At 38.7% G+C, this 24,412-nt stretch overlaps 1 protein-coding gene across 4 annotated transcripts; it reads right to left on the bottom strand.

The window, feature by feature from the left end:
• Positions 1-461: 461 nt before the first annotated feature.
• Positions 462-23,187, bottom strand: LOC109099835 (chromodomain-helicase-DNA-binding protein 8). 4 transcript variants are annotated; one of them, XM_042777269.1, is made up of 39 exons: positions 23,046-23,187; positions 22,185-22,387; positions 20,656-21,704; positions 19,784-20,059; positions 19,579-19,695; positions 18,333-18,811; positions 18,119-18,233; positions 17,713-17,916; positions 17,471-17,539; positions 17,320-17,375; positions 16,106-16,223; positions 15,884-15,967; positions 15,488-15,625; positions 15,198-15,319; positions 13,672-13,915; positions 13,203-13,379; positions 12,937-13,080; positions 12,747-12,845; positions 12,491-12,650; positions 12,032-12,242; positions 11,708-11,903; positions 11,433-11,603; positions 10,977-11,267; positions 10,652-10,872; positions 10,317-10,519; positions 8,480-8,636; positions 8,303-8,392; positions 7,858-7,961; positions 7,551-7,674; positions 7,228-7,303; positions 6,847-7,121; positions 6,533-6,765; positions 5,437-6,084; positions 3,408-3,751; positions 3,237-3,323; positions 3,012-3,113; positions 2,817-2,927; positions 1,803-1,907; positions 462-1,501 (listed from the first exon to the last, which is right to left on the bottom strand). In XM_042777269.1, exons 3-39 carry the CDS (start codon positions 21,607-21,609, stop codon positions 1,124-1,126), a joined length of 7,683 nt encoding a protein of 2,560 aa, XP_042633203.1. In that variant the 5' UTR covers positions 21,610-21,704; positions 22,185-22,387; positions 23,046-23,187; the 3' UTR covers positions 462-1,123. The 4 variants fall into 4 exon arrangements, with proteins under 4 accessions (XP_042633203.1, XP_042633195.1, XP_042633185.1 ...); XM_042777261.1 differs by having other exon boundaries at positions 3,408-3,754; XM_042777251.1 differs by having other exon boundaries at positions 18,333-18,841.
• Between the last annotated feature and the right edge of the window lie 1,225 nt (positions 23,188-24,412).

The raw sequence follows: 24,412 nt of genomic DNA on the forward strand, positions 1-24,412 counted from the left end.
GTATGCAGCTTTCAGGAAGATGCGCGCTTCAAGACAAACAAGCATTAATGTTGTTTGTTAACTCTGGCAGAGTGACAAATAGTCAAACCTGACTTACCTCCAACACTGTAGAGGTCAAGAAGTGTTAACCCTGCTGCATACGGAATTTCTAGGATTTTTATTGAATCTTGGGTCTAGCAATGTGTTAGTCAACCTTAGAATTTAAACTATTCTAAATTGGTGATTTAATGTATGTATAGGTCAACTAAATCAACAAGAAAGCAAAGTTGAAACTAACTGTTGTTCATTGAAACAATCATTAAAGACCATGACATGTGCTGATAACACATCCAAGTATGAAATATGACAGAATGAACTTGATCTACTCAGCATGTATTCCAGAAAGTCAATAAAAAGGGCCTTGAGTAGTCATTATTTAAATAAATACCAACACTTGATGAAATGAATTCAACCGACATCAGTTTCCACTGTAGACTGCTATTCATATTTATATCACAGAGACAGTTTGGAGTCAGTTATTGAAACGGGGATAAACGCATAATTTTTGCATCATTGCAGGCATAGGACCAACTCTACTTTGTACAATACAGCCATCATCTGTCTAACATTGTTTCAGTAACTAAACCTAAACCCCAGATCCTACCCATACCCCCAATCCCCCAAACATACACACACAAAAATGATTTACACCCAACAAAAACTCAATGTTCTTCACCAGACCGAGGCACCACAATGGCTCAGCTCAGTGCATGACTATGGATCCTCCAGCACACTGTTAAACAGTTCAGCCTGAGGGTGTGAGACAAATAGCTCCTTTCCCAGCCAATAAAGGATGAAAGGGGCTTACTGTGGGTATCTGAGACATGAAATTGATATATTTCATCCATCTGGAATTAAGATTTTTCTGAATGTGCCGAATGAGATGTAAAGAAAAAAAAAGGCGCCTATATCTTTCCTACACAAAACAGTCAAGTACAAATCCAACCCAAGAAAAAAAAAAAAATCTGTTACTCCATATTTTAAGCAATAACGTCAATAATAATTATAAAAATAATGAAGGCAGAATATAATAAAATAAAAGACTGTCATGATCTCGGTCTAATACATCTAACATGAGATTTGGTCAATCCTCGGAGCTTGAGGAAGAGTCTGAATTCTTCGGTGCCATGATGACATCATCCAAAATGGCCTCTCTGTCGGAGCTATCATAGCCACCTTGGGACAAACTGTCGCCTCCATCCATATCAAGAGCACTTGGCTCTATCTTCACATCGTAGGCTGGAGTAAGGAAGTGGTGAGATGACGTGAGGTGACTGCCGTCCTCCAGATCTTCGTCGTCCATCATGTATGCACCATCGGAAACTAATGTCTCGCCTTCGCCGCCTCCCAGGAGAGGGTCTTCAGTCTGGATGGAAGGGGTGGAGAGGTAATGTCGATTCTTTTTGGGGACTGAAGCATGGGGACTCAACAGTCTGTGGAATAAACTCTCAGGCAAGAAGCCCTGAGGTTAAAGAGAAGGATCAGACTAAAATAACCACTCACTGACCTAAAATACACTACACAATCATGATTCCCAATCATTAATGAACTGACTTCAGCTGGAAAAATTACTTTGTTATTGTCTTCTTGCATTATTGACAAACTATTTTCCTGTTTGACACTTGCATAGCTGCTTTTACACAAATCAGTATTATATATAAAAAAATAAATAAAAAGAAAAAAGAAAAAAAAGGTGACTTGAAAACCAGGGTAGATGGGGATAATAACCATAAACATAGTGAGCTAATACATAAGACACTAACCGAGTTACGAACAGTCTCAGACCATTCTGGTGCTACAACATGGTCAGGATTCTCCTCCAGGTGCTCTCTCAGGTCCTGTAGTAAAGGCCCGTATATTCCACTAAACTGAAAAAAAAATAATAAGAAGAATAAGACTGAGTATAAGACCAACTGCATTCCTCTTCAAATATATCAAGAACAATAACTGTCCCACATAAAACACATTGTAGACTGTTGAGCATAAAATAAATCTTTTATGCTCAGCAAATCATTGAAAAAAAACTTTCCAGCAGCCATTACTTCAGTTTTACATAACCTTTAGAAATCATTCTAATATGCTGATTTGGTGTTAAAGAATTTCTTATTACCAATGTTGAAAATTGTTGTGCTGGTTACTTTATGTAGTCTTAACGGGAAAAAGTGTTAATAAAGGCTGATTTATACTTCTGCGTCGAAACTACGCTGTAGCTACGTCGTAGGTTGTGCTTAGCACGCGTAGCCTACAACACAGCCTGACGTGCACCTCTCCAGAAATGTAACAAGCGCTGTGATTGGTCTGCTACAACCACTCCCTTTCAGGTAAAAAACAAAAACAAAAAAACACCTCTACATTTCTCATACGCATTTCCACTTGTGACATAACTAACATATTCTCCCTCCTGTTGTCTTGTTTGGTGCAATGGTCGTACACACCATCTTCTCCTGTTCTGTTGTAATCACCTGTTTTTTCATTTTAAATAAATTATCTGTTCTTCGATATTTAACAGCTCAAGCTCCAAAAAAGGTTGCTTTCTTTTACTGCCATCACTGCTGCAGCCTCTTCTTCGGCTTTTGCCTTGATACTGTGGGTTACAACATGCCCGTGAACACTGCATTCTAGTGGTCTGCATGTGTAATTGTATGTTGACGAAGACAGTGATGCAGAGGTATAAATGAAAACCGACACGTAACCTATGGCATAGAGGCTTCGGCATAGGTCCGAGGCAGAAGTATAAATCAGCCTTTATGGCAGAACTGCCAAATGTCTTCTCTCACCTTCTTTCCTGTTCTTATGTCTATAACTTTCACTCTCTCACTGCCGGTAAGTGCTGCTCCTTTCTCTACCCTCTTCCTCCTCCTCTTCCTTTTGGTCCGGTTCACCAGTAACTGCAACAAAGAGAGGAACATTTTTAGCTGTGTCCGTCCAAGAAGAACTCCGAGAAGACAGTTCAACCTGAGTTTCACACTTACTTCTAACATGTCTCCCTCCACTTCATAATCTGGGTTTTCTTTGAGCCAGTTAGGAAGGTCCCTTCTACGGGGAGCATGGAGAACCCCTTCGGCATCTACCAGCTAATTGTCAGAATACAAACATATTATACAGCTGGAATTACCTATAATGCATCAGTGTAAACTGAAAGGTTACTTTTTCCTTAAAACAGAGTTGGGCAAATTTATGAAACTGCTTTTCTGTACCTCGTGGTCCTTTCTCTTTTTGCGTGCACTCCCTTCACCATTTGGCATGAGAGCCTGCTTAGAAAATGTCAACTTCAGCCCCTCTTCCTAAAGCAAATGAAACAAACCCAAAAATGAAAGCAGAAGCATAAAAGACAGTTTAAGTGCATAAATATCTGAAGACCACCTCACCTTTAGGAGTTTTACTGTAAACTCTGATTCTTGGCCTTCAAGAGCTTCTGTAGACAGGGCACTGTTGCTTTTGCGTGCCACTCGGGGGTAACCAAGGCCATCTCCGATGTCATGCTCTTCAGATGTAGCATTGAGCTGTATGTCAGAGACATAGCGTCGACCTGACGGCCAGTGCCCCGTTAGAACCAGCGAACAGAGGTTGCTTATTCGGTTTATCAACACACGGTCTTTGGGCCAATCAACTCTCAGAGGGTCAGTGAGGGACTCGGGTGGGGCGCCTTCTTGAGATGGTGTGAATGAGAGGATGCTGTTTTCTTCATCGCCATCACACATCTTAAGAGCTGCTGCTAAGAGATCAGAATCATTCAGAATCATTCCCAAATTAACAAATGAACCATTACAGGTGGCCAAAGAACAAAAGTACAAACATTATGCCCAGTGAAGATCTGAATGATGAAGAAAATAAAAAATAGCTCATTCATGTTTATGTTCTATGGAAAACAAGGTTGTACAGGGTTGACATTTTGAAAAAAAATTAAAAAATGATTTTTGGGTGAACTAATCCTTTAAACTCAGGTAACAGAAACAATGTAAGAAAGTCAGTTCAAATTCAATTCATTATAACGAAATGGATTCAAAAATCTGATTCAGCAAATGTTAAAGTCACTATGTGGTACTTTTCATGCATTCAAATGCTTCGGTTAAAATACAAAACCGATAAACATTTCAGTAAGATTATTATTTATATGGAAATTGTGCTATTTTTCGTCAGGATTGTTTGAAACAATTTGAAAGAAAACTATTGCAACATTATAAAAGTCTTTGTCACCTTTGATTAATTGAATGTTTCCTTGCTAAATAATCTGATTAATTTCCCTTAATAAATAATTTTTTTTGCTGTTTATTACTATGTATTGTTATTTCGGTACCAATAAACAGAAATGCTAAATAGCATCATTCTTTCTGGTGTGTATATAATGAAAGAATTTGCACAAAAATGCCTTAATTAATCAAAATTTTTTTACTGTATGTTATTTAAATTAAACATTTTGAGTTTAAGCAACGATGATTTAGCTGGATTGAAGAAAAGTCATTTCAGAGCAAACAGCTATAACATGAATTTTGAGTTGCATACTGAACATCTTAAACATAAAACAATGAAAAAAATAATAGGGATGTAACGATTCGCCGCAAGCCAGTTGAAAATCGATACAAATATGTTACGATTCAAATCAGTTGAGATGTGAAACGAATCGCGATACAGTTGAGGATAGGAGTTTATATGAATGTATCTCTGAGGGGAACTGTCTTCAGAAAAGTTTAGATGATATTTTCTCTGTATAATGCATATAAAGCAGCATTCATAAGCGCTGTGCTGCTTTTTTCACAGGAAACGTTGTATTACTGCTGTTCCATAAGCGCCACCTGCTGTCAGAGAGTGAAATTGCATCTCATCCAGCCCTTCTGCTGTCTTTGTTTTGTGCAAAAGTTTTATCTGTGGTATAGTTTCACAAAACTAAAGTCAGAACATTCTGTTTTTGTTTTAAAATGTCAAATTATACAATCTAATTTAGATTTTAAAAACTGCTCATGCTACACGTATTCAGCATCCTTGTTTGGATTGTGATTTAAATGCAGTGGTTGCCTCTAATTTTGAGTGGAAAGAGCACAGACAAAGCGTTTGTTTATATAAAGAGGTTTTTTTTATTTATTTGAATAGATTTGATGTTTGTTTTAAAATTTCAATTTAGTTTTATTATTGGACATATTTCAAAAAGAAATGAAGAAAAGAAATGTGCAGCATTTTGTCCAAGCAATAAATAATAAATTGACACCTTTTCATTTATAATTTGTCTTAAATCTAATTCGTTTTTAAAAAAACATGAAAAAATTTAATTGTGAAATCCGTTCCGTAAATTGAATCGAATCGTGAGTTGAGTGAGTCGTTCCATCCCTAAAAAATTACATTTTAAGCTATACTTTTATAGGTTACCATGAACATGATTTAAATGCAACAGTGTCTCCTCACCTTGTTCTCTCTCAGCATCACTGTCTCCGCTGTCATCTGAGCTGCCAGAATGACGTGAGGAGGAAGATGAGCCAGAGTCTGAATCAGAATCTGAATCTGACGGTCCTTCACCTCCATCTCTTCCTCCTTTTCTCTCACTCGGAACATTGTTTTTGCTCTTCCAGCCCCATGCAGCCTGAACTCCAACTTTCCCCTCAGAATGGGAGAGAAGCATGGCTGGAGAGTCTGACGGACAGAGGGCCTCCACCCCCAGCAGCCGAGACTCATCATCTAGGCTCTCCTCCTTGATAGTGGTTGGATCCTGTGATTGACTTAACGCGTGAATCTGTGAAGCCGCTTGGGCTTGCTGGTTTTGGAGGTAGTCTTGGCGGGTCTGACTGAATGAGTACTGTGAGTCAGGGAAGATTGAGAGTTCTGTGCGGCTGATGCCATGTCTAGCGGCGCCTAAGAGCAGCTCGTGGTCATGCTGTGGGATGCTCCACCAGCTGGGCAGGTCAGAGGAGGGTGGTGCCAGGCTGAGGCGTTCCTCCAACGAGGGGTGGGGAAGAACGTGCTCACGTAGCCGGCACAGCAAGCCGACCCTGTAGAGTGTACGCGAGGCTCGTTCTACTGTGATGGGGGCCAGAGATTGGGACAAATCTTGAGATTCTAAGAGAGGAATCAGGGATAACAGCAGACAATGTGCTATTAAAAAAATACTCTATTTAGCTTTATGTTTATTTCAGTTTTAGTAATTTTAGTACTTCTAATATTTATATTTCAACTACTGAAAACGATTTTTAAAAGACATTGTAATGGAACACTGTACAGTATTTAAAAAATAGTTTTATTAAAGATTTGTTTTTAAAGGTAATAATCTAAATTCAAAAACAGGAGAAATGAATATATGCAATTAAATATAAAATATTAATCAACATTTTGTTTTTAAATAAACTAATATATTTTGCATCCCTAAGCTAAACCAATTTCCAAACAGGTTCTTATTCAGCATTCTACTTCCGCTTAAAATAAGTAAAGTATACGAGTAGATGAATATGAACACTTTCGCATTGACTTCAAGTAAAAGTACATACAACATTTTTTAAGTATAATGTACCATCTCCACGTGCTGGCCGAAGGTGACACACTTTCCGACACATGGACATGAAGCACTTGAAGTAACGTGTCAAGCTCTCATCGGTTTTCTTATCAAGTCGAGCAAAAGAACGGAAGCGATTCCAGTCCATATGATGCTCGTCCCCTTCTGAAGCATCAGCCTCTTTCTTTATTCTTTCGACCCCAAAAGTTGAAACCACCCTGTAAAAATCGCACTCCTCCCTACGAGTCCACCTGAAACAGAGAAGCTTATGAGAATGCTGGACAGCGAGACTGAAGAGGAGGCATCAGGAACGGGTTTCTTGAGGAACATACCTTTGTTGTCGTTCTTGTCGGGCTATCTCTTTGAGCTTTGTGGCTTGTTCACAGCGTCTACGTCTACGGTCGCCCTTCTCTGCTGCCTCCATCTTAAGCTGCTCTCGTCTGTAACTGCGTTGGTAGGCTGTGATAAGACGGCGAAGTCTGGCTGTGAGCGACGAGCTTGTTGGCCAGTAACACAAATCTGACGATACCGAAGATGGCCCCTCAACCTGCACAGGGGCAGAGCGATCTTCCACACAAATCTCGCCGTCTACATTCACCGAATCAGCCTGAGGAACACATTATCCATTTTTTTTTTTAAATTTTAATTTCTTACAACAACACAGGAAAAAAAGGTTACAGGAACAAAACTGATGTGACTCTAAAGGCGTTTACCTCTTCATATACCTCCTTGGTGTGTCTTGTCGCAGGTTTGAATTCTGGATCTTCTGAGTACTTGTCATAGTCTCCTCTAAAACACAATAAGAACATACAAGTTCACAAGAAAATTCAACGAAACTCATCCAGAAGATTAACTATACCAATAAATCATATAAGCTGCAAAATTATAATGCAGGAGTCAAGAGATCAGGTCTGCATTTTCCCAAAAGCATCGTAAGCCTAAGTAGATTGTAAAACCATTGTCACTAATGGTCTCAACGGTCAATTTAGCTCACAATGCTTTTGAGAAACACTGCCCAGGTCTGTCTGATACTGACCCCTCCCCAAGCTCTGGGTCTGCTGCTTGCTGCTCCGCGTTAATGTCCTGCTCATTTGGACGGCCACATCGCTCAACAAAACATAAGCAGGGGTCAGCACGCATAGTGGTATACATCTCATATCCTGAAAAGGCAAGATGCAGATGATAAAACACAGTGATCTGCAAAACTATATTTAGCTTGTGGGGCAGTTCAGAATGACTTGTAACTCTTGAAACTAGATAAACTCTCCTAAGACTTAATGACTTAAGTTCTTCTTAAATAACTGAACACCCTTGGACATGACGTTAATAAAGCCTGCACATACCATGCTTATAGACACCAATAAGCAAGCATCGGTCAGCTTCTGCGTCCCACCAGCCAGACGGAACGTCCTGCTGCTCCATTTCAGGCAACCAGATATCAATATCCCTGCAAGGAAACACACTAGCATCAGTAAAGGAATTTAAAGGAGTTTTCAATCTAAATTGTGAAACTTGATCAATGCAGCACAGAAACTCTAATATTTAAACTTACACAGCATAAAAAGAGCAAAGAATTAAAGATTTAGTAATAACTGTTGATGTTGGTAACACACCAGTTGTTAATGAAATTTACATTTCTGCATTTAGCAAATGCTTCAATCCAAAGCGATGCAAACTTCTGCATTTAGTTGAACATTTGAACAAACTGAATTTATGCATTTAGCAGATGCTTTTATCCAAAGTGATGATGATTTTATCTAAAGCAATGACATTAGATGATGGCTATACCTTGCATCAGCTCCTCTCAATACAGAATCTGCATGTTCTCCAATGACCTCCTGTTTCAGGTAATACAGCATACGTACTCTCAGCAACACTCTAAAAAAGGGGACAGTGAAATTAAGACACTCAAGCTAATATTTTGCAGAGTATAATTAAATAGTGTCCCTGATAGGTCTAACATACTTGTTGCACTGGTGTTTTAGGTGTTTTCGGTAACTGTCATCAAGCAGAAGACTGTCAGGATTATATTTTCGGATCCACTCAACTTTCTGCACATCAAAAGAGCTCTGAGCCTTCACTCGTTTCCCCTTCCTGCCACGAGGGACAGGGATGGACAGACCTAAAGGAAAGAAAAGCACCATTATGAGCATTTATAAAAGCTTTAAGCTTGCTTAGCATGATGCTCTATTTCACAACCTACATAGGATGTTGCTTTATAAAGCCGCCTTTTCACAATCTTTGGCAAACTGGAAGACATTCATTTCCAGTGGAGAGTAGTATGGGAGCTAGGGATGTAACGATTTACTCAACTCACGATTCGATTCACGATTTTGATTTCACGATTTGATGGTCTCAATATTTTTGTTTTTAACAAAATGAGATTGAAGACATACAGTAAATGAAAAGGTCTCGTTTTATTTGGCTATTGCTGCACGTTTCTTTGTGAAACTGAAATACAACAAAACTAAACTGAAATTTTAAAACAAACCCCAAATCAAACAAGTAAGTTACAAATAAAAGAAATCTCTTAAGGCTTAGTCTGTGTTCTTTCCATTTAAAATTAGAGGCAACCACTGGATTTTAATCATGCTGCGAATAAAGATGCAGCATACATGCAGCATGACTACTCTTTAATCTAAATTAAAAAAAAAAAACAGAATGCTCTGACTTTAGCTTTGTGAAACTATACTACATAAAAATCTGACGAAACAGCAGACGGGCTGAATGAGATGCAAATTCACTCTCTGACACCAGGTGGCACTTATGAACAGCCATGATACAGTGTTTCTTGGGTTACAACTGTAAAAAAAAAAAGCAGAGCTGTGCTTATGAACACTACTTTAATATGCATTGTTCCAAAGTCCCTTTAAGACAATTTATGTCACTCGGCGGCCATTTTTGAAATGCCTCTCGGGCATGCAAGTGCAGTTCCTATCTCTTTGAATGAGGAAACACCAAATTCTCCAAAACTGTTCGCCAAGTTTAAGATTAAATTTCATATTTAATCACCAATGAAATTATCAATGAAATCTGACAATTGTCTCATAAAAGCGGCCATATTGAGCGTTTAATTTTTCCCCATTCAAAACTATACGAGTGACACGTCTTGGGTATTCTATAATCTTTGATTGTTCAGAGGCAAGATGAAAAAATACCATGTAAACTTTTCTAGAGATGGTTCCCCTGTGAGATACATTCATATAAACTCTTACTGCAATTGTAACGCGATTTGTTTGGCATCTCAACCAATTTGAATCGTCACATTTTTTTAATTGATTTTCAACCGGTTCGAGGTTAAACGTTACATCCCTAATGGGAGCGGCACTCAAATGCGTATGAAGTTTCAAATGAAATATGTGTCATGCTTTGAAATATTTGACCTTTTTTGTCTAGACTATATGTGACTGCCAGACCGGATAAGAAGTATTTTAAATCAAAACTATGAGCACAAGGTGAAAATTACCAATACTAAAACAATCTTTAAACACTATTTCTGTAATGGGGCTGGTTATGAACAATCATGTCCAAACAAATTATTTTATACTGTAATTATTACAATTATTTATGTTAATTAGCCCAATAATACTAGTCTTTTCTTACAGTCATATTTGAGGACAACTGTTTTGTGTAATCGCTGCTTCACAACCAATTTGAAAGATAGAATGAGAGAGAGAGAGTGAAAAGGTGGCTGGGCAATGCTGACCATGAAAAACTGAAGACCTGATGGAAAACCACCAGAGGGTCCTTGCTGGTAGAATCAGAGTATTAATTAAAAAAGATTATAATGAGAGAGTCATACCAGAGTGATTAAGCAGAGCCTGTGGTTCTCGTCCATTCTCTGGAGGGGTGATTAGCTCCCAGATGAAGCTCTTGATGTTCTCATCTCCACGGTAATGTATCAGACAGAAAACAAGGATGACACGGCAGATGGTTTCCACATCACGTTCACTGAGACGCCTCTTACAGCGAGCATGAGACAGGATATCCCGCCAGCGGCCCCACCTGTATAGACAAAATCATGTTGAAATTTAAAATGTATGAAATTATAATTCCACAGAAAGTTCCATACTCATGAGATAAACAGGTGAATTAAAACCCACACAGCTAAACACGATCAGGAAGAAAGTCACATACCCATAAACAAGTAAGTGTTTTTCCACTCTGAAGCAGTCTGTGCGCCCATAACCACCACCAGAATGCCGGTCTGAGCGTCGGGAGGCCCGAGATTGTCGGGAATTATGGGGTGGGTAGTCATCATCGCTGTCCAAGTCAGACAGATCACCACCCTCTCCACGCAGGCTGGAATACTGACGCGTTTGTTTTCTTATTCTTGGTGTGTCAATCACAAGAGTATTCTGCAAAGAGTAAGCATGAAAGAAAACAAAGGATTAAGGAATAAAAGGATAGACTAGCAGAAAATAAAAGATACAGTAACCATTCTCCAAATGCTACACTGTACCTTCCTGTTGAAAGAGTCCATGTCTATATCGGCTTTCTTGGCCCACTTCTGCCAAAACTCAGGATCATCTAGAGCAATATCTGTGCGGTTCTCAGACGCCACAAAACTGGCCTTGGAGAAGGTGGATCCTTTACCTTCACTCTCTATAGTGATAGTAGTTGCTCTTCTCTGAAGTATCTGATCGATGTCCTCCTCACAGAAACGGCTGCCCTCATCATTCTCATCCATAATGGCTGCATAAGCACCTTTACGGAGCAAATCCTCTATCTCCTTCTTTGAGAACTGCTGGATCTGATGAAAATTAATAGCATACCAGTGATGATCAATCACAAAGTGACTTCTGTGTTGAACTTGAAAAATTTAAAGTAATTCACCAAAACATACAGGTTTTGAACGACTTTTGGTAACTATCCCTTTAATAGAGCAATATGAAATGATGATTTCTTTCATTCTTACCCCGTTAACACTGCTGTCTTTATTTCCACTCATGCTTTGTAGAACAGCTCGATCAAGTCCCAGTTTAAGACTCGCTTTGTCCAACATCTCCCTCTCATAGGAGTTTCTGGTTATGAGACGATACACCTTCACCGCTTTAGACTGACCGATACGATGACAACGTGCCTGAGCCTGTGTGGAAGAGAAGACACATAATGAGACTGAACACATGTAACAGAAAACCTTGTCTTTAATGCACTGAAATCACTAAAAAAGATATAATGTGAGATCCTCACTTGAAGATCATTCTGTGGGTTCCAGTCCGAGTCGAAAATGACACAGGTGTCAGCAGCAGTCAGATTAATGCCCAAACCTCCAGCCCGGGTACAAAGCAGGAAGACAAACCGATCTGAATCAGGTTTACTAAAGCGATCAATGGCCGCTTGTCGCAGATTTCCTCTGACCCGGCCGTCAATGCGCTCATACAGATATCTAATCAGACAGAATATCTCATTTTAGATCCATCTGACAAACCAGAAGGCAGAATTAAAACTCTTTGGCTGCAGTTGCCTTCTAAATTACACATTTCCATTTCACAGTTTACATTTTTAAAGCTGTACCTCTTATGTATGAGGTAGTCTTCAAGGATGTCGAGGCACCGCACCATCTGTGAGAAGATGAGCACCTTGTGCCCGCCAGCCTTAAGGCGAGGAAGCAGCTTATCCAGCAAGACCAGTTTCCCTGCAGAGCGCACCAGAGCCTGGAGATGAAAGTCTGGAGCCAGAGGATCATACACCTCCCTCAGCTCAGCCACTATCTTCTCTTCAGCACCTACACAGAGAGACAAAAAGTGGAAAGTGGACAACAAAAAGATAAGCAATAATAATTATTAAAAAAAACAGCTAATCAGGATGGGAAACCAATAAACAGCATTTTAGCATGTGTGTGTGTGTGCGTGTTACAGAACCGATGCGTTCACAAGTTTGAAGTAAAACCTATGCTCAGCAACATGTAAACAAAGACTGCAAGCCTAAAATTACATAAGAGCCACTAAAAGGGAACAGCCATAAATTCAGTACCTGTAATGAGGTAAGGATGGTTGCAGCACTTTCGAAGTTCCATCATTGTGTTGAGGAGATTGGGTACATTGCTGTTATGCGTGGCTCCCATGCTAAGGAAGCTGAAGTTACGTTCTAGAATAGCACGGTAATACTTCTTCTGTACATCAGTCAACTCCACCTGGGGACCACAGAAAATGATGCACTCAAAACTTACAAAAGCAAAGAGAATGAATCATCTAGAAAAGTCCTGATGCTATAAACTTAGAGTTCATACCTCAATAATGGTCTCTTGTTTTGGGGCAAGGTTCTTTTCTACATCTTCTTTCAGTCTACGCAGCATCATGGGCTTTAGGATTGACTGCAGTTTCTGGACCTGATAATCAAAGATAGTGACTGTGTTGGAAACTGCTAATGCTCTTAACAAATGATGTATCTGCCAAAATGTTCTAACATTTTTTTTCTACCTGCTCCTCTGTTTTAAGATCGCCAAACTCGCGCAAAAACTCTATCTCTGAGGGGAACTGGGCTGGTTCCAGAAAGTGCAGCAGACTGAACAGCTCTTCTACTGTGTTTTGAAGTGGAGTGCCTGTCAACAACACTTTATGCTCCTGAAAAGGGAAAAAAGAATGAACTGACAAATTAATGAATCACAACAATTTTTTTAACTAATATATTAATAACATTCAGTTTCTTTTAAAGAAAGCAAAAAATAAAAAGATGAATCACTTACATGGTCAAGCATCTTGAGGCTGTCCAGGAGTTTGCAGTTTCTGTTCTTCAAACGGTGAGCTTCATCAATAACTACACAGCGCCAAGAAATCTCCCTCAGCTCTGGGCAATCTGATAGAATCATCTCAAAAGTTGTGATCAGAGCATCAAACTTATAGGCCCCTGGTATTAAGTGTCCCTGAAGAAGACAAGGTCTATAATAACACAGAAAATAATTCATGCTGTCTCTCCACTTAAAATAAATAAATAAAATTATATTTTATTTTTTATTACATTGAAAATAATGCATGCTGTCTGGGCACTTAAATGAAATAAATAAGTTTCTAATATTTATATATTATGTAATTTCAGATTTATTTAAATTACCATAAATGTTTAACAGTTTTAGTCAAAAGTAACAGCACTGCTGATAATATAGTAGCAATCAAACTGATGAGACAGAAACACACAATGCACACATCTAAACCAACCTTGTCATCTTTGCAGTACATTTCGTATTGCTGGATCATCTGTCTACTGGCCAGACTGCCGTGGTAAACAATAGCATTCATTTCTGTCCAGGTGCAAAACTCTCTCTCCCAGTTTGTGATAGTGGATAGAGGGGCAATGATGAGGAACGGCCCTTGGACCCCTACAGCAAACACCTCTGACAGCAGGGCTATAGACTGAATGGTCTTCCCCAAACCCATTTCATCTGCCAGGATGCAGTTTTGCCTGTGTGGGAAGTTATGAATACAGAAGAGAGGGTGTAAGAAATGGATAAAGAGGAACAACAATTTTCTTCATAAAAGAGAGAGAAAAAAAAAAACAGTATTAACAAATAAACAAAACATATAAAGTTGTAGACAACCCTATATTTAACCAATTAAAAAACCAAACAAAAAAAATCAATATTGACCCAATTAAAATCACCAAATGCATTTGTTAATTGAGTAAGGCCATAACAATTCAAACAAAGATCCCAGGGTGACTGTTCTGATAAGGACACCCACAATCATCATCAGGAGGCTGCTGATCAGTCCAAATAGAAGGCTCTGGAATTATTTACTAATGGTTTTGTATCTCCAAGATACTGCTTTAGCATTGGATCAGTGGCAGGTGGTATTTATAATTGAGGGGGAGGGAACAATCTTATTCTAGGGCACATATTATGCACCACATATCATGAAACAAATAACAAAAAATAAATCATCAATATCCTTGAATACAAATTCCAAAAAGATAAATATTAAATTTAAAAAGGTCTATATTGGTTTAATTTGTCATCTAAGAGTACACAAGTCTAAAGATACCTCAAAGCTAAAACACAGACTAAAATGAACAAAACTAAAAATTCAAAAATCTTTAAACATTCCTTAATGTGGAAAGTTCTTTAAAACAAACAAAATATTAAAACTTTTTTACAATTTGTGGATGTCTATAAAACCCCTTTTATATTTATGAGCTTCAAATTTCATCATTTCTTAGGCCATGTGTCCGCCAAAGCATTTTTAGCCAGCTGAAAACACTTGCCCATCTGCTGAAAACTCACATCCTAAAGCGATATAAAACAAAACTGAAAAAAAGTGCTTTTTTCAGTTGAGACGCTTTGGTTGCTATGATACTAAATATCAGCAGAAGTAATGTGGCAGATACATCGTGAATGAAATACTTCAAGCATTATTTCTCATATCAATATTAACAGAAGTCCGGGTATCACATCAAATACAGACATGAATACTCGTAGACAAGCAATATTAATGTCAATATTAGCCGGCGTATTAGTCCCGCCCCTCCTCCATTGTGACAGTGATGAGTGCAGCGTTTTACCCAAAGTTGAACATTCCTCAACTCTCGGCACAGAGATAAAAAAAACACCTCAGCCCACTACCTTCTTCCATCAAAAAAAAAAACAGCAGCCCCACCAAAAAAAACAAAAAAAAAAAGCCACCCAAGCCAAGAGAAAAAACCCATCCTTGGTGGACACGTGGCCTTAGTGTATTAGCAGGGTATTTACCTGTTGTACCAGTTGAAGAGCAGCCAGTTGACTCCCTCCAGTTGGTACTCTCGGAGCTGGTTCCCATTCTTATACTCTCTGGACTCATCAAGCTTCTTCCAGGCACTTGCAGCAGGTCGAGGCTGATGGAAGAGCAAGTCATGTTAATAATTAACCACTGTCTGGTCTGTTTCTTAATGAAAACTAAAGAATACAGACAGGGTAAAAATGCTCTGGTGACCAGGCACTGAGAGGAGAGAGGAAGAGGCAGATAAAATGGTATGCAGTGGATGAGCGTGCCAGTATCTCACAGTTCTCTTGAGTCGGGCCGGGCGGCTTTCAATCTTCCTGAATTCTTCCACTTTTGCTTCATCAACATCCTCCTTCAGCTCCCAAGTAGCATCTTCATAGGGCAGAGAGCACCACTTCACTAGGTAGTACACAACCGGCTGTGAGAGGGAAAACAACACTCAGAACCAGTGTTTTGGCACTGTGCAGTTTGAATTAAATGTGATTAGATAAGACTAGGTACCAAGAAATACTACAAAGATCTTGTTAAAAATCACTGGCTATGCACAGCAGACCAGTGCAGTCTGATACAGTAACAAATTACTCTTTTTAACAAACCATTCAAATAGTCTCACAAATGCACGTAATATCAGTTATTAGATATTTAAAAATTTTGTCTGTGGTCGATGAATTCTTACCTCCCCATTGTCTTTATCGACACTATGTGACTCATCCAAAATACGATCAACCTCCACATAGTCTGGATTGAAAGGTTCCTCATCCTAAAGCACAGGGAAGCATTCCAGATATGTTTGTTAATATTCAAGATCACAATTAGTGAAATTTTCTAAAGCCATATGTCTCATACTACCAAACAAAATATTTCACACTTGCCTAATTTCAAATATATAGGGTCTTACCTCCTGAAATATGTTCCTCATCTGTGCCTGTTTTGTCTTGAATCTCTTTAGCTTCTGATGGATCCTCTTGTCTCTTTCCAACTGCTCAAGGCTGGCCCATTCACAGTGCATGTATGAACTAGAAACACATCATAAATAAACATTCAAGAAATAAGAATTACATTTCCACAAAATTATTGCTTGATCGATTGTTTATAATATGGCAGATTTAAAGGGTTAGTACACCCAAAAATGAAAATTAATCCATGAATTTCTCACCCTCAAGGCATCCTAGGTGTATATGACTTTCTTCAAACAAATCCAATCAGAGTTATATAAAAAATTGTTTTTGATGTTCCAAGCTGTTTAATGGCAGTCAGCGGGTGTTGCATGTAGCGAATCAATGCATTTTTGTAAGAAAAATATCCATAATCAAAACATAATAATCACTTTAATTTAGCTTGTGCCAACAGTTGTACACGAAAGCAGCTCCAGGCAGATGATGTATGAGGTCGGCGATGCACATGTGCCGCATTTAAAAGTGATGAACGCGGAAGCACAGGAGAGAGATCAAAACAAAACAATGGTCACGAATTAGAAGTACAAAATGAGGATTTGTAAAGAAGAATGTCGGAGGATTTCGATATAAGCCAAGAGGAGACTGGTTTTCCAACGCAAAAGCAACAAAAACCTCATACATCATCCCCCCGGAACAAACGTTGGTTTTCACGAGTCTCACCGGCGCATGCGTAACGCTGACCTCATACGTCATGCTCCCGGAGCTGCTTCCGTGTACAACTGTTAACGCAAGCTAGATTAAAGTGATTATTACGTTTTGATTATGGATATTTTTCTTACAAAAACGCATCGCTTCGCTAAAGGAGGACTTTGTTCACCCCCCCGGAGCCATTTGAGACACTTTTTATTATAAAATGGATGCGCTTTATTTCACTTCTTTTGGACTGAAGCACTGCAACACCCGCTGACTGTCATTAAACGGCTTGGAAGATCAAAGACAATTTTTTATATAACTCCGATTGGATTCGTCTGAAAGAAGTCAGTCATATACACCTAGGATGCCTTGAGGGTGAGTAATTCATGGGCTAATTTTCATTTTTAGGTGAACTAACCATTTAAAGAGTTAAAGTTTTCTTTAAAAAAAAAAAAAAAAAAATCAAAAACTAAATCTGGTCTATTTTCACAACAAAGGCTTGAAAAAATAGGTGATGACTTACTAGTTTTTATATTTCACAAAAAATTCCTCCACATTAGTATACTGCCCTGGAGACACCTGGATCAGGACAGGAAAATGCCATGAATATTTAGTCAGAGTAAACTAGCACAAGATTTCTCGAATGGTAGTAATTAGCATGAACAGATACTTGCCTCCTTTTTGGTCACCCGCATAGACAATATTTTATCCACAATAGCAGCGTCCTCCTCACTTGGGTTCTCCTGAAACAAATCAGAAACATGCCCACACAAATCAAAAATTTTTTTATTACTGGTGGTATAGGGTCAACTGTAAACAACCAAAAATGTCTGACAAAACCAGTAATGAGAAAGGAAAAAAAATGGTAGTAAGAACCACAAACGTCCAATCTGCTATGACCGAAGTGCTGACGCACCACAAAAAACTGCATGCTTGGAAGACCATCCCCATCCAGTTCCTGCCGGAGTTCTGCTCCCATGGACTGGAGATACCCTGCACCAGACACAGGAGCTGTGGTTACATCAATGTCCGCGTCCATTTCATCTTCATCGTCTGTGATTTTAATGTCCAAATCCTCTGTGTACTTCTTCCTCTTCACTTGACGGTTAGAACGTCGCTTCTGTTGGACAGACAGAATCATAGTAGAGTCAATGAATCAGATTTATGGCATTGTTCTGATGCCCTATATTAAAAATTCTGTCACAATGCAACTCTAATTCCTGCCAACATGTACAACACTTCAATGGCTTAATATGGCCGCTATGAATCACTAAGTGAGTGACTGATTTTATTTTAGTAAGTAGTACTGAAGCATGTAATACCTGTGACATTTCCTCCTCCAGTGTGCGGGGTGAAACAGGTGGGCTAAGATCTATATCTGAATGATCAGAGGACGCATTTCTTTTCCTTTTCTTACCACCCACTAGAGTGATGGTGCTATGGAGAGGAAATAAAGTGTAAGAACAAAAAAAAAGGCAAAGGCAAATACATAAATGGGTCAAACTTTTCCAGGGAGGATCAGAAATCATAACTTACTTGAGCTTAGTCTTGGATTTACTTTTACTGCCTCCACCTCCAGAAACCACTCCTGGAGTCTTTGCCTTGGATTTCTTGTCTCCTCCTACCACCAGTTTTCCTACTCCTGCACTTGGGCTTTTCTTCTTGCTCCCTCCACTACCACCACCACCACCTCCTTTCTTTTTGGCTCCTCCAGCCCCTGCAGCATCCTCTAGATCTGCAGAGGTCTGTCCAGCTGGCAGTTCATCCTGGTTGAGCACACGGGGGATGTTCCTTTCACCCCTGGCTTTGGCCCGTGCGATGGCCTCAGCAACAATGCGATTTGCTTTCTCCTGTTTGCACAGGGTCTCCACTTTTCGCACAGGCTCCTGGACCTTTGCCAAACGCACACCGGAAGACGCAGCTGTAGTTGTGGTGCCGGACGCAGAGCCGGTAGCCAAGGTATTGATAACTTTAACCACAGAAACGGCCCCACCAGCACTGGAAGCAGTGTGTGACTGCAGAAAATTGACAGTTTGTTCTGAGAACTGTACTTTGTCACCATGTAAACAAAATGGTTGGGAACAGAAAATAAGTTATTATGCATATTTTTACAAATATTGGACCCAAATGACATTTGAATGACTTTGAAGAGTGACATACAGCTTGTAACTACTTGTAAGACTTTAACCAGTCGAGTTATTGTACGGTTTTTTAAATAACAGAATTCATAATAATAAACAAATTATAATAATCTAAAAAAACACTTTATTATATTATACAACAATGCATTTATTTATATAAAACAGTTATGTATGTATGTATGTATGTATATGTATATGTATATATAGGCCTATATATATATATATATATATATATATATATATATATATATATATATATATATATATATATATATATATATATATATACACACACACACATTTAACTTTGGAAAGAATTGTTTATGTTTAGTTATTGAAACTCTCTCAGTCATTTGGCAACGAAATGCCTTTTCTTTTACCGAATATTTTGTCCTTTTGGGTACTAAAAGAATCATTAATGGAACATTTTATGAATCAAAATCATTGTAAGGAATTAAACCAGACAAGGAGTATATACACATTATATAAAATCTTTAAATCTTTAAATAACTTTAAAACAATACTTCATATTCTTCAGATTCCAAGTGGTACAGAAATAACAGAATGCAATGTTACTTAATGGCTCTATATACATCAAAGAACATCGCAGAACCATAAGACAGGTGCAAGAATTGTCCTACCTGTGGCTGCAGAAGTAGTTTAAGAGGCACTGCTAGTCTTTGTCCTCCTTGGCCTTGAGAAATCTGCACCACCTGAGGGCTGCCACCAGCATTACCTGCCCCAGAAACCAACTGAAACTGTTGCACACAGAGAAAAAGCTTACCGTCACCAACAAGTTACAAGAAAAAGAATATCTTATAACACACAACCTATGCTTTCATTCACCTTGGCTCCCTGTTGGTTGGGCTGCTGTTGAACTTGCAGCTGAATGGTGAGCACTTTCGGCTGTGCACCCGTTTGACCCATCTTGGCTTGGGCGAGAGCTGCCAGCTGGCCCCCCTGCAGGACCAACTTCCCTGGCAGAGAGCCCAACACCAGCCTGTGCTGCTGGCCCTGCTGACCCACCCCTGCAGCTGCAGTTCCCCCTACTGTCACTGTCCCAGCCTGGCCTCCACCTTGCGAGGGCTGCTGTAGCACCAGTGTGATCCTCTTCGGTTCCCCCTGAATAGAGAATTTAAGGGCTATTAAGATTCTAACAATAAAAATAATTACAAATTGGTAAAAACAGCGTAGAGACAACTTTTATTTTATCATCAGCGATATATCATTAGTTTTTATTAATATTTTTAATGAGTTTTTTATTTTCATATTTTGTTTTAATTGTAGTTCAAGTTTTAGTAATATTGTTGTGTTATTTTAACAAATATACATTTAAATAAATAAATAAAAAAATATATATATGCAGCCTATGAAACTAGCTGAAATAAATCTATATAAAATTTATAATACTTACATATATATATATATATATATAATACTTACATATTATTCATATTATAATTAACAAAATTAAAAATAATATATATATATGCAGCCTATGAAACTAGCTGAAATAAATCTATATAAAATTTATAATACTTACATATTATTCATATTATAATTAACACAATTAGAAATTATATAACTTGATATTTTTTATATTTATGTTACTTATTATAATTAATATTTAGGTTTAGGATTATTTTATTTCAAGCAACCAAACCGTAGTTTTCTGGTTCTAGTTTCAATTGACAATAATAAACCTGGCAGAGACTGACCTGCTGTGAAACTGCTGAAAGTGTGACCCCTTGAGGTCGGACGGCAGCTGCTGACGTTCCAGGGGATGTAGTAGCTGACACTTGGTCCTGTGTTTGTAATGCCACCTGCGTCTGAGGCTGCACCTGGACTTGCGACTGTACCTGTGCTGGCTGTGACGGTGACTGGAGCTGCGTCTGCGCAGGTATCTGCACCTGGACTGGCTGAGTGTGAACCTGCGATTGAGTCTGGGGCACAGAGGTCAGTAACACCTGCTTCATCGGGCCATTTGGAGTCTGAACCAGCCTTTGGACTCCAGTGCCCACTTTGACCTGTCCCTGCCCAGGAGATGTTGCGTTTAATACTGTTCCCCCAGAAACAACCGCCATCCCTGGCCTGAGCGGGGTCCCTGTCAGAACTCTAGCAAGGGTGACTTTCCCTGGAGAGCCTGTGGCTCCTGTGACACCCTGTAGCACTTGAGTCTGACCCTGAGGGCCTTTGAAAATTACAATTTTTGGGGCCGACTGCCCTGTCGCCTGTTGGGTAACAGCGATTTGCTGAGTCTGCAGCTGCTGGGTGGTGACTTGAGCCCCTGACACAGGTACTCCAAGAGAGGAGCTCAGCAGGACCGTTGCCGCCCCACTGCTATTACTGGCCACCGAGAGAGAAGGCTGTATAGAAATTGAAGATGGGGCAACAGAAACCTCATGAGACATCTGGGTGGACTGCTGTGTTTGAATGGTCTGCAGTGGGATGGAGGCAGGAGCTGCAACAGGTGTTGAGATTAGAGCTGGATCTGTGACATCATTGAGCACAGAGACACCAGGATCTGCTGTAGGGTCCGTAGGTGGGTCCACTTGGCCCAGTGCCAACTTCAGCGCCTCCTCGACTGGGTCTGAGGAGAACGCATCCTCCGGTAGGGAATCCAAGTTGAACAGAGGTGTGTCATCAAAGAGGTCCATAATGGGGTCTGCCATCTTGTCAAAGAGAATGTGAAAAAATGAAAAGAATGTGTGATATCCAGTGTCGGTACAAAAACATCCAACAAGTCCAAAGAGATTTTGCAATTATGCTGTTGAAGGGGAAAAAAAGAGAGGGAGAGTATCAAGTATTTTTTCCCATATGTTAATGAAGTAATAACATAATTAAGGAGAGTTACTGGATTTCATATATGCAGCAAAAATTAATCAAATATTTGGCCTTAAATAAATAAATAAATAATCAAAAAAAATAATCAATGGACATTGTTTAGGATAAAAGTGTTTCTCAAAATGTAAATAAAATGTAAAAATAAATAAATAAATAATTATTATACATACTATCTTAAATACAACATACAGACATGCATAATATAAATGAAATCACAATTATACACACTCATTAGATAAGCATCTGTATATATCTATATGTCAGTATATCAATACTGTTATGCAAAACAAAATACTGAGAATAAAATCTACAGGCACCTTCATAAAGTTAAAGATACCTACACATCACTATCAAATTACTATCAGAGCTAATATGTAATCTCCAGTCTGACAGGTAAACTTACCTGAAATTAATTACTTTGGGGGGGGGGGGGGGGGGGGGGGGAACAGGAAAAGAGAGAGTCCACTGGTCCACCCTTCTTCACTCTCTCTCTTCCTCTCCTCTATCCTCTCCTACTCTCAGGAGTTACTTTTTGCTTGCGTTTGACTTTCTGTCTGGTTGAAGTGAGCTCTAGAAGATCCATCAATAAATGTGTGTAATGATGCCCTGGAAAAGACAGAAACATTTTTTTTTTACATTAATTAAACCATTAATACTATATAGTTGCTGCATCTTACTACACGGCGGTGCCATCACTTCACATGGCATCATGTCTGACTGACGTGCAGGTCACTTAGCGAGTATCCTAACATTGTTTTTAAAAGTCAAAGAGTGCAATTTTGTATTACCTCTAGTGTCATATTCTTTTAAGCCCATCGGAAATCATATAATTTATGTTAAGCGAAATCAACACTGCCTTCCTTGACTTGCCATCAATGTGGAACAACAGTCCTAAAGCAGACACTCGACAAACCCCATCAATGTTCACAATGGCGATTCCTATTGCTATAAATGCTAAATATGTGCTCGATCATTTTGCTTTTCTCTGACGGCCGATTTAAGCTGTTTCAAAGATTCTCCATCATTCATAATACATCTCACAGTCTCTCGTTCGGACTCTCTTTCAATCTCTCTCATCAACAAACCGGACCAAACCAAAGGCAACGTGCTACAAAAACCATAGCCCGACTACGAACAGACATGGACAAGGCCGCAAAGCTGTTTCGACTTGGCCAGGGCGTATTTTCTACTAAAATATGCCCTAATAACGCTGCCATCCAATGTCCCAACTTTCCCCGCGATAATTTCGAGGTGCTAAATTTACCTTTGCATCGACACACATGGCTTTCTCCGTCTCACAACACTGTACGATTACAGGAAACGGCCAGCGTAGAGCAGGAACTAACTTCTTGCCAGCGCTAGGTCGACCGCGCAGCCCCCGATCTCATGTGCTGTCCGCTGATTGGTCCATCCTTAGAGGGACTGTCAGAAGGCACACATTCCATTGGTGGATGAAGTTGTCTATCATTCCTGTGTGCGGAATTACAGGGCGGGAGACATTTAATGGGTATCGGTGGTACGGGTAGTTTGGTTGTGGCTGCACTAAATGCGGCCTACTTGTTATCACCGCGATTCGAGATGCTCGCTTGTTAGAATTTAAACGGCAATGGATTCATTTTCTTTATTATGACTATTTAAGGAAAAATAAAATATTATAATTTAACATTAAGGAAATCATTTCCATAGCTTTACGCAATTTTTGCAAATGTATCCAAATGTCCCAATAAAGCTTATGATGCTAAATGAAACATATACTCGCATTTTATAGTATAGTATATAATTTATTTGTCATAGATGGATACAAAGGTATTCGTGGTTCGAATTTGTTGCTGTTTTTTAAGAGAGATCTTGCTATGTAAAACATATTGAAAATAAAAATATAATTTAAATGCCACCACAATAAATATGTGCATGATGTTAAAACACTTTAAATAATATTCACATTATTATAAAATTTTTGGTTATAGTAATGTATTAATTTAGCTTGATTAAAACACAAACAACAGGCTTTGTGGATGTTAAAAAAATGTTCAATAATATTCTAACTATTCATTATAGTGATTAAACCAAACATTTGAATAAAAGTGTGTGTGTGTGTGTGTGTGTGTGTGTGTGTGTGTGTGTGTGTGTGTGTGTGTGTGTGTGTGTGTGTGTGTTAATATATAGGTCTATTTTATTTTTTTTAATACATTTTTACTTTAATATTTTAGTATTTTAGTATTTTTTATTATACTTTAGTATTTTTAAACATATATCTCTTCCATCTTTATTTGACCCTCTAACTCTAGCACTCTCTATTCTAATTCTATTTTTTTTTAAAAACTTGCCCCTTTTACACTTGCATTCTATTCATTTATTAACTCCTTTTAAAAAAAAAAAAAAAGCTTCTCTAATCTTTTTGTATTCTATCTATTTGCTTTCTTTTTATTTATTATACAATTAACAAAAGCAAAAAAGGCATCTAACACTAGCTGGCTCTATCTGTTTTCTAATTCGATCTGTTTTCTTTTTAGTATATAATAATAAAAAAAAAACCCTGCCACGTGTACTGCATTAAACTAACTGAGACTTGTTATAGCACTTGCATATCTTTGCTCTCTTGTTGATTTTGATTGCTTCCATTGTTCTCAT

This window comes from Cyprinus carpio, chromosome A2, assembly GCF_018340385.1.
Source record: "Cyprinus carpio isolate SPL01 chromosome A2, ASM1834038v1, whole genome shotgun sequence".
Classification (NCBI taxonomy): Eukaryota; Metazoa; Chordata; class Actinopteri; order Cypriniformes; family Cyprinidae; genus Cyprinus; species Cyprinus carpio.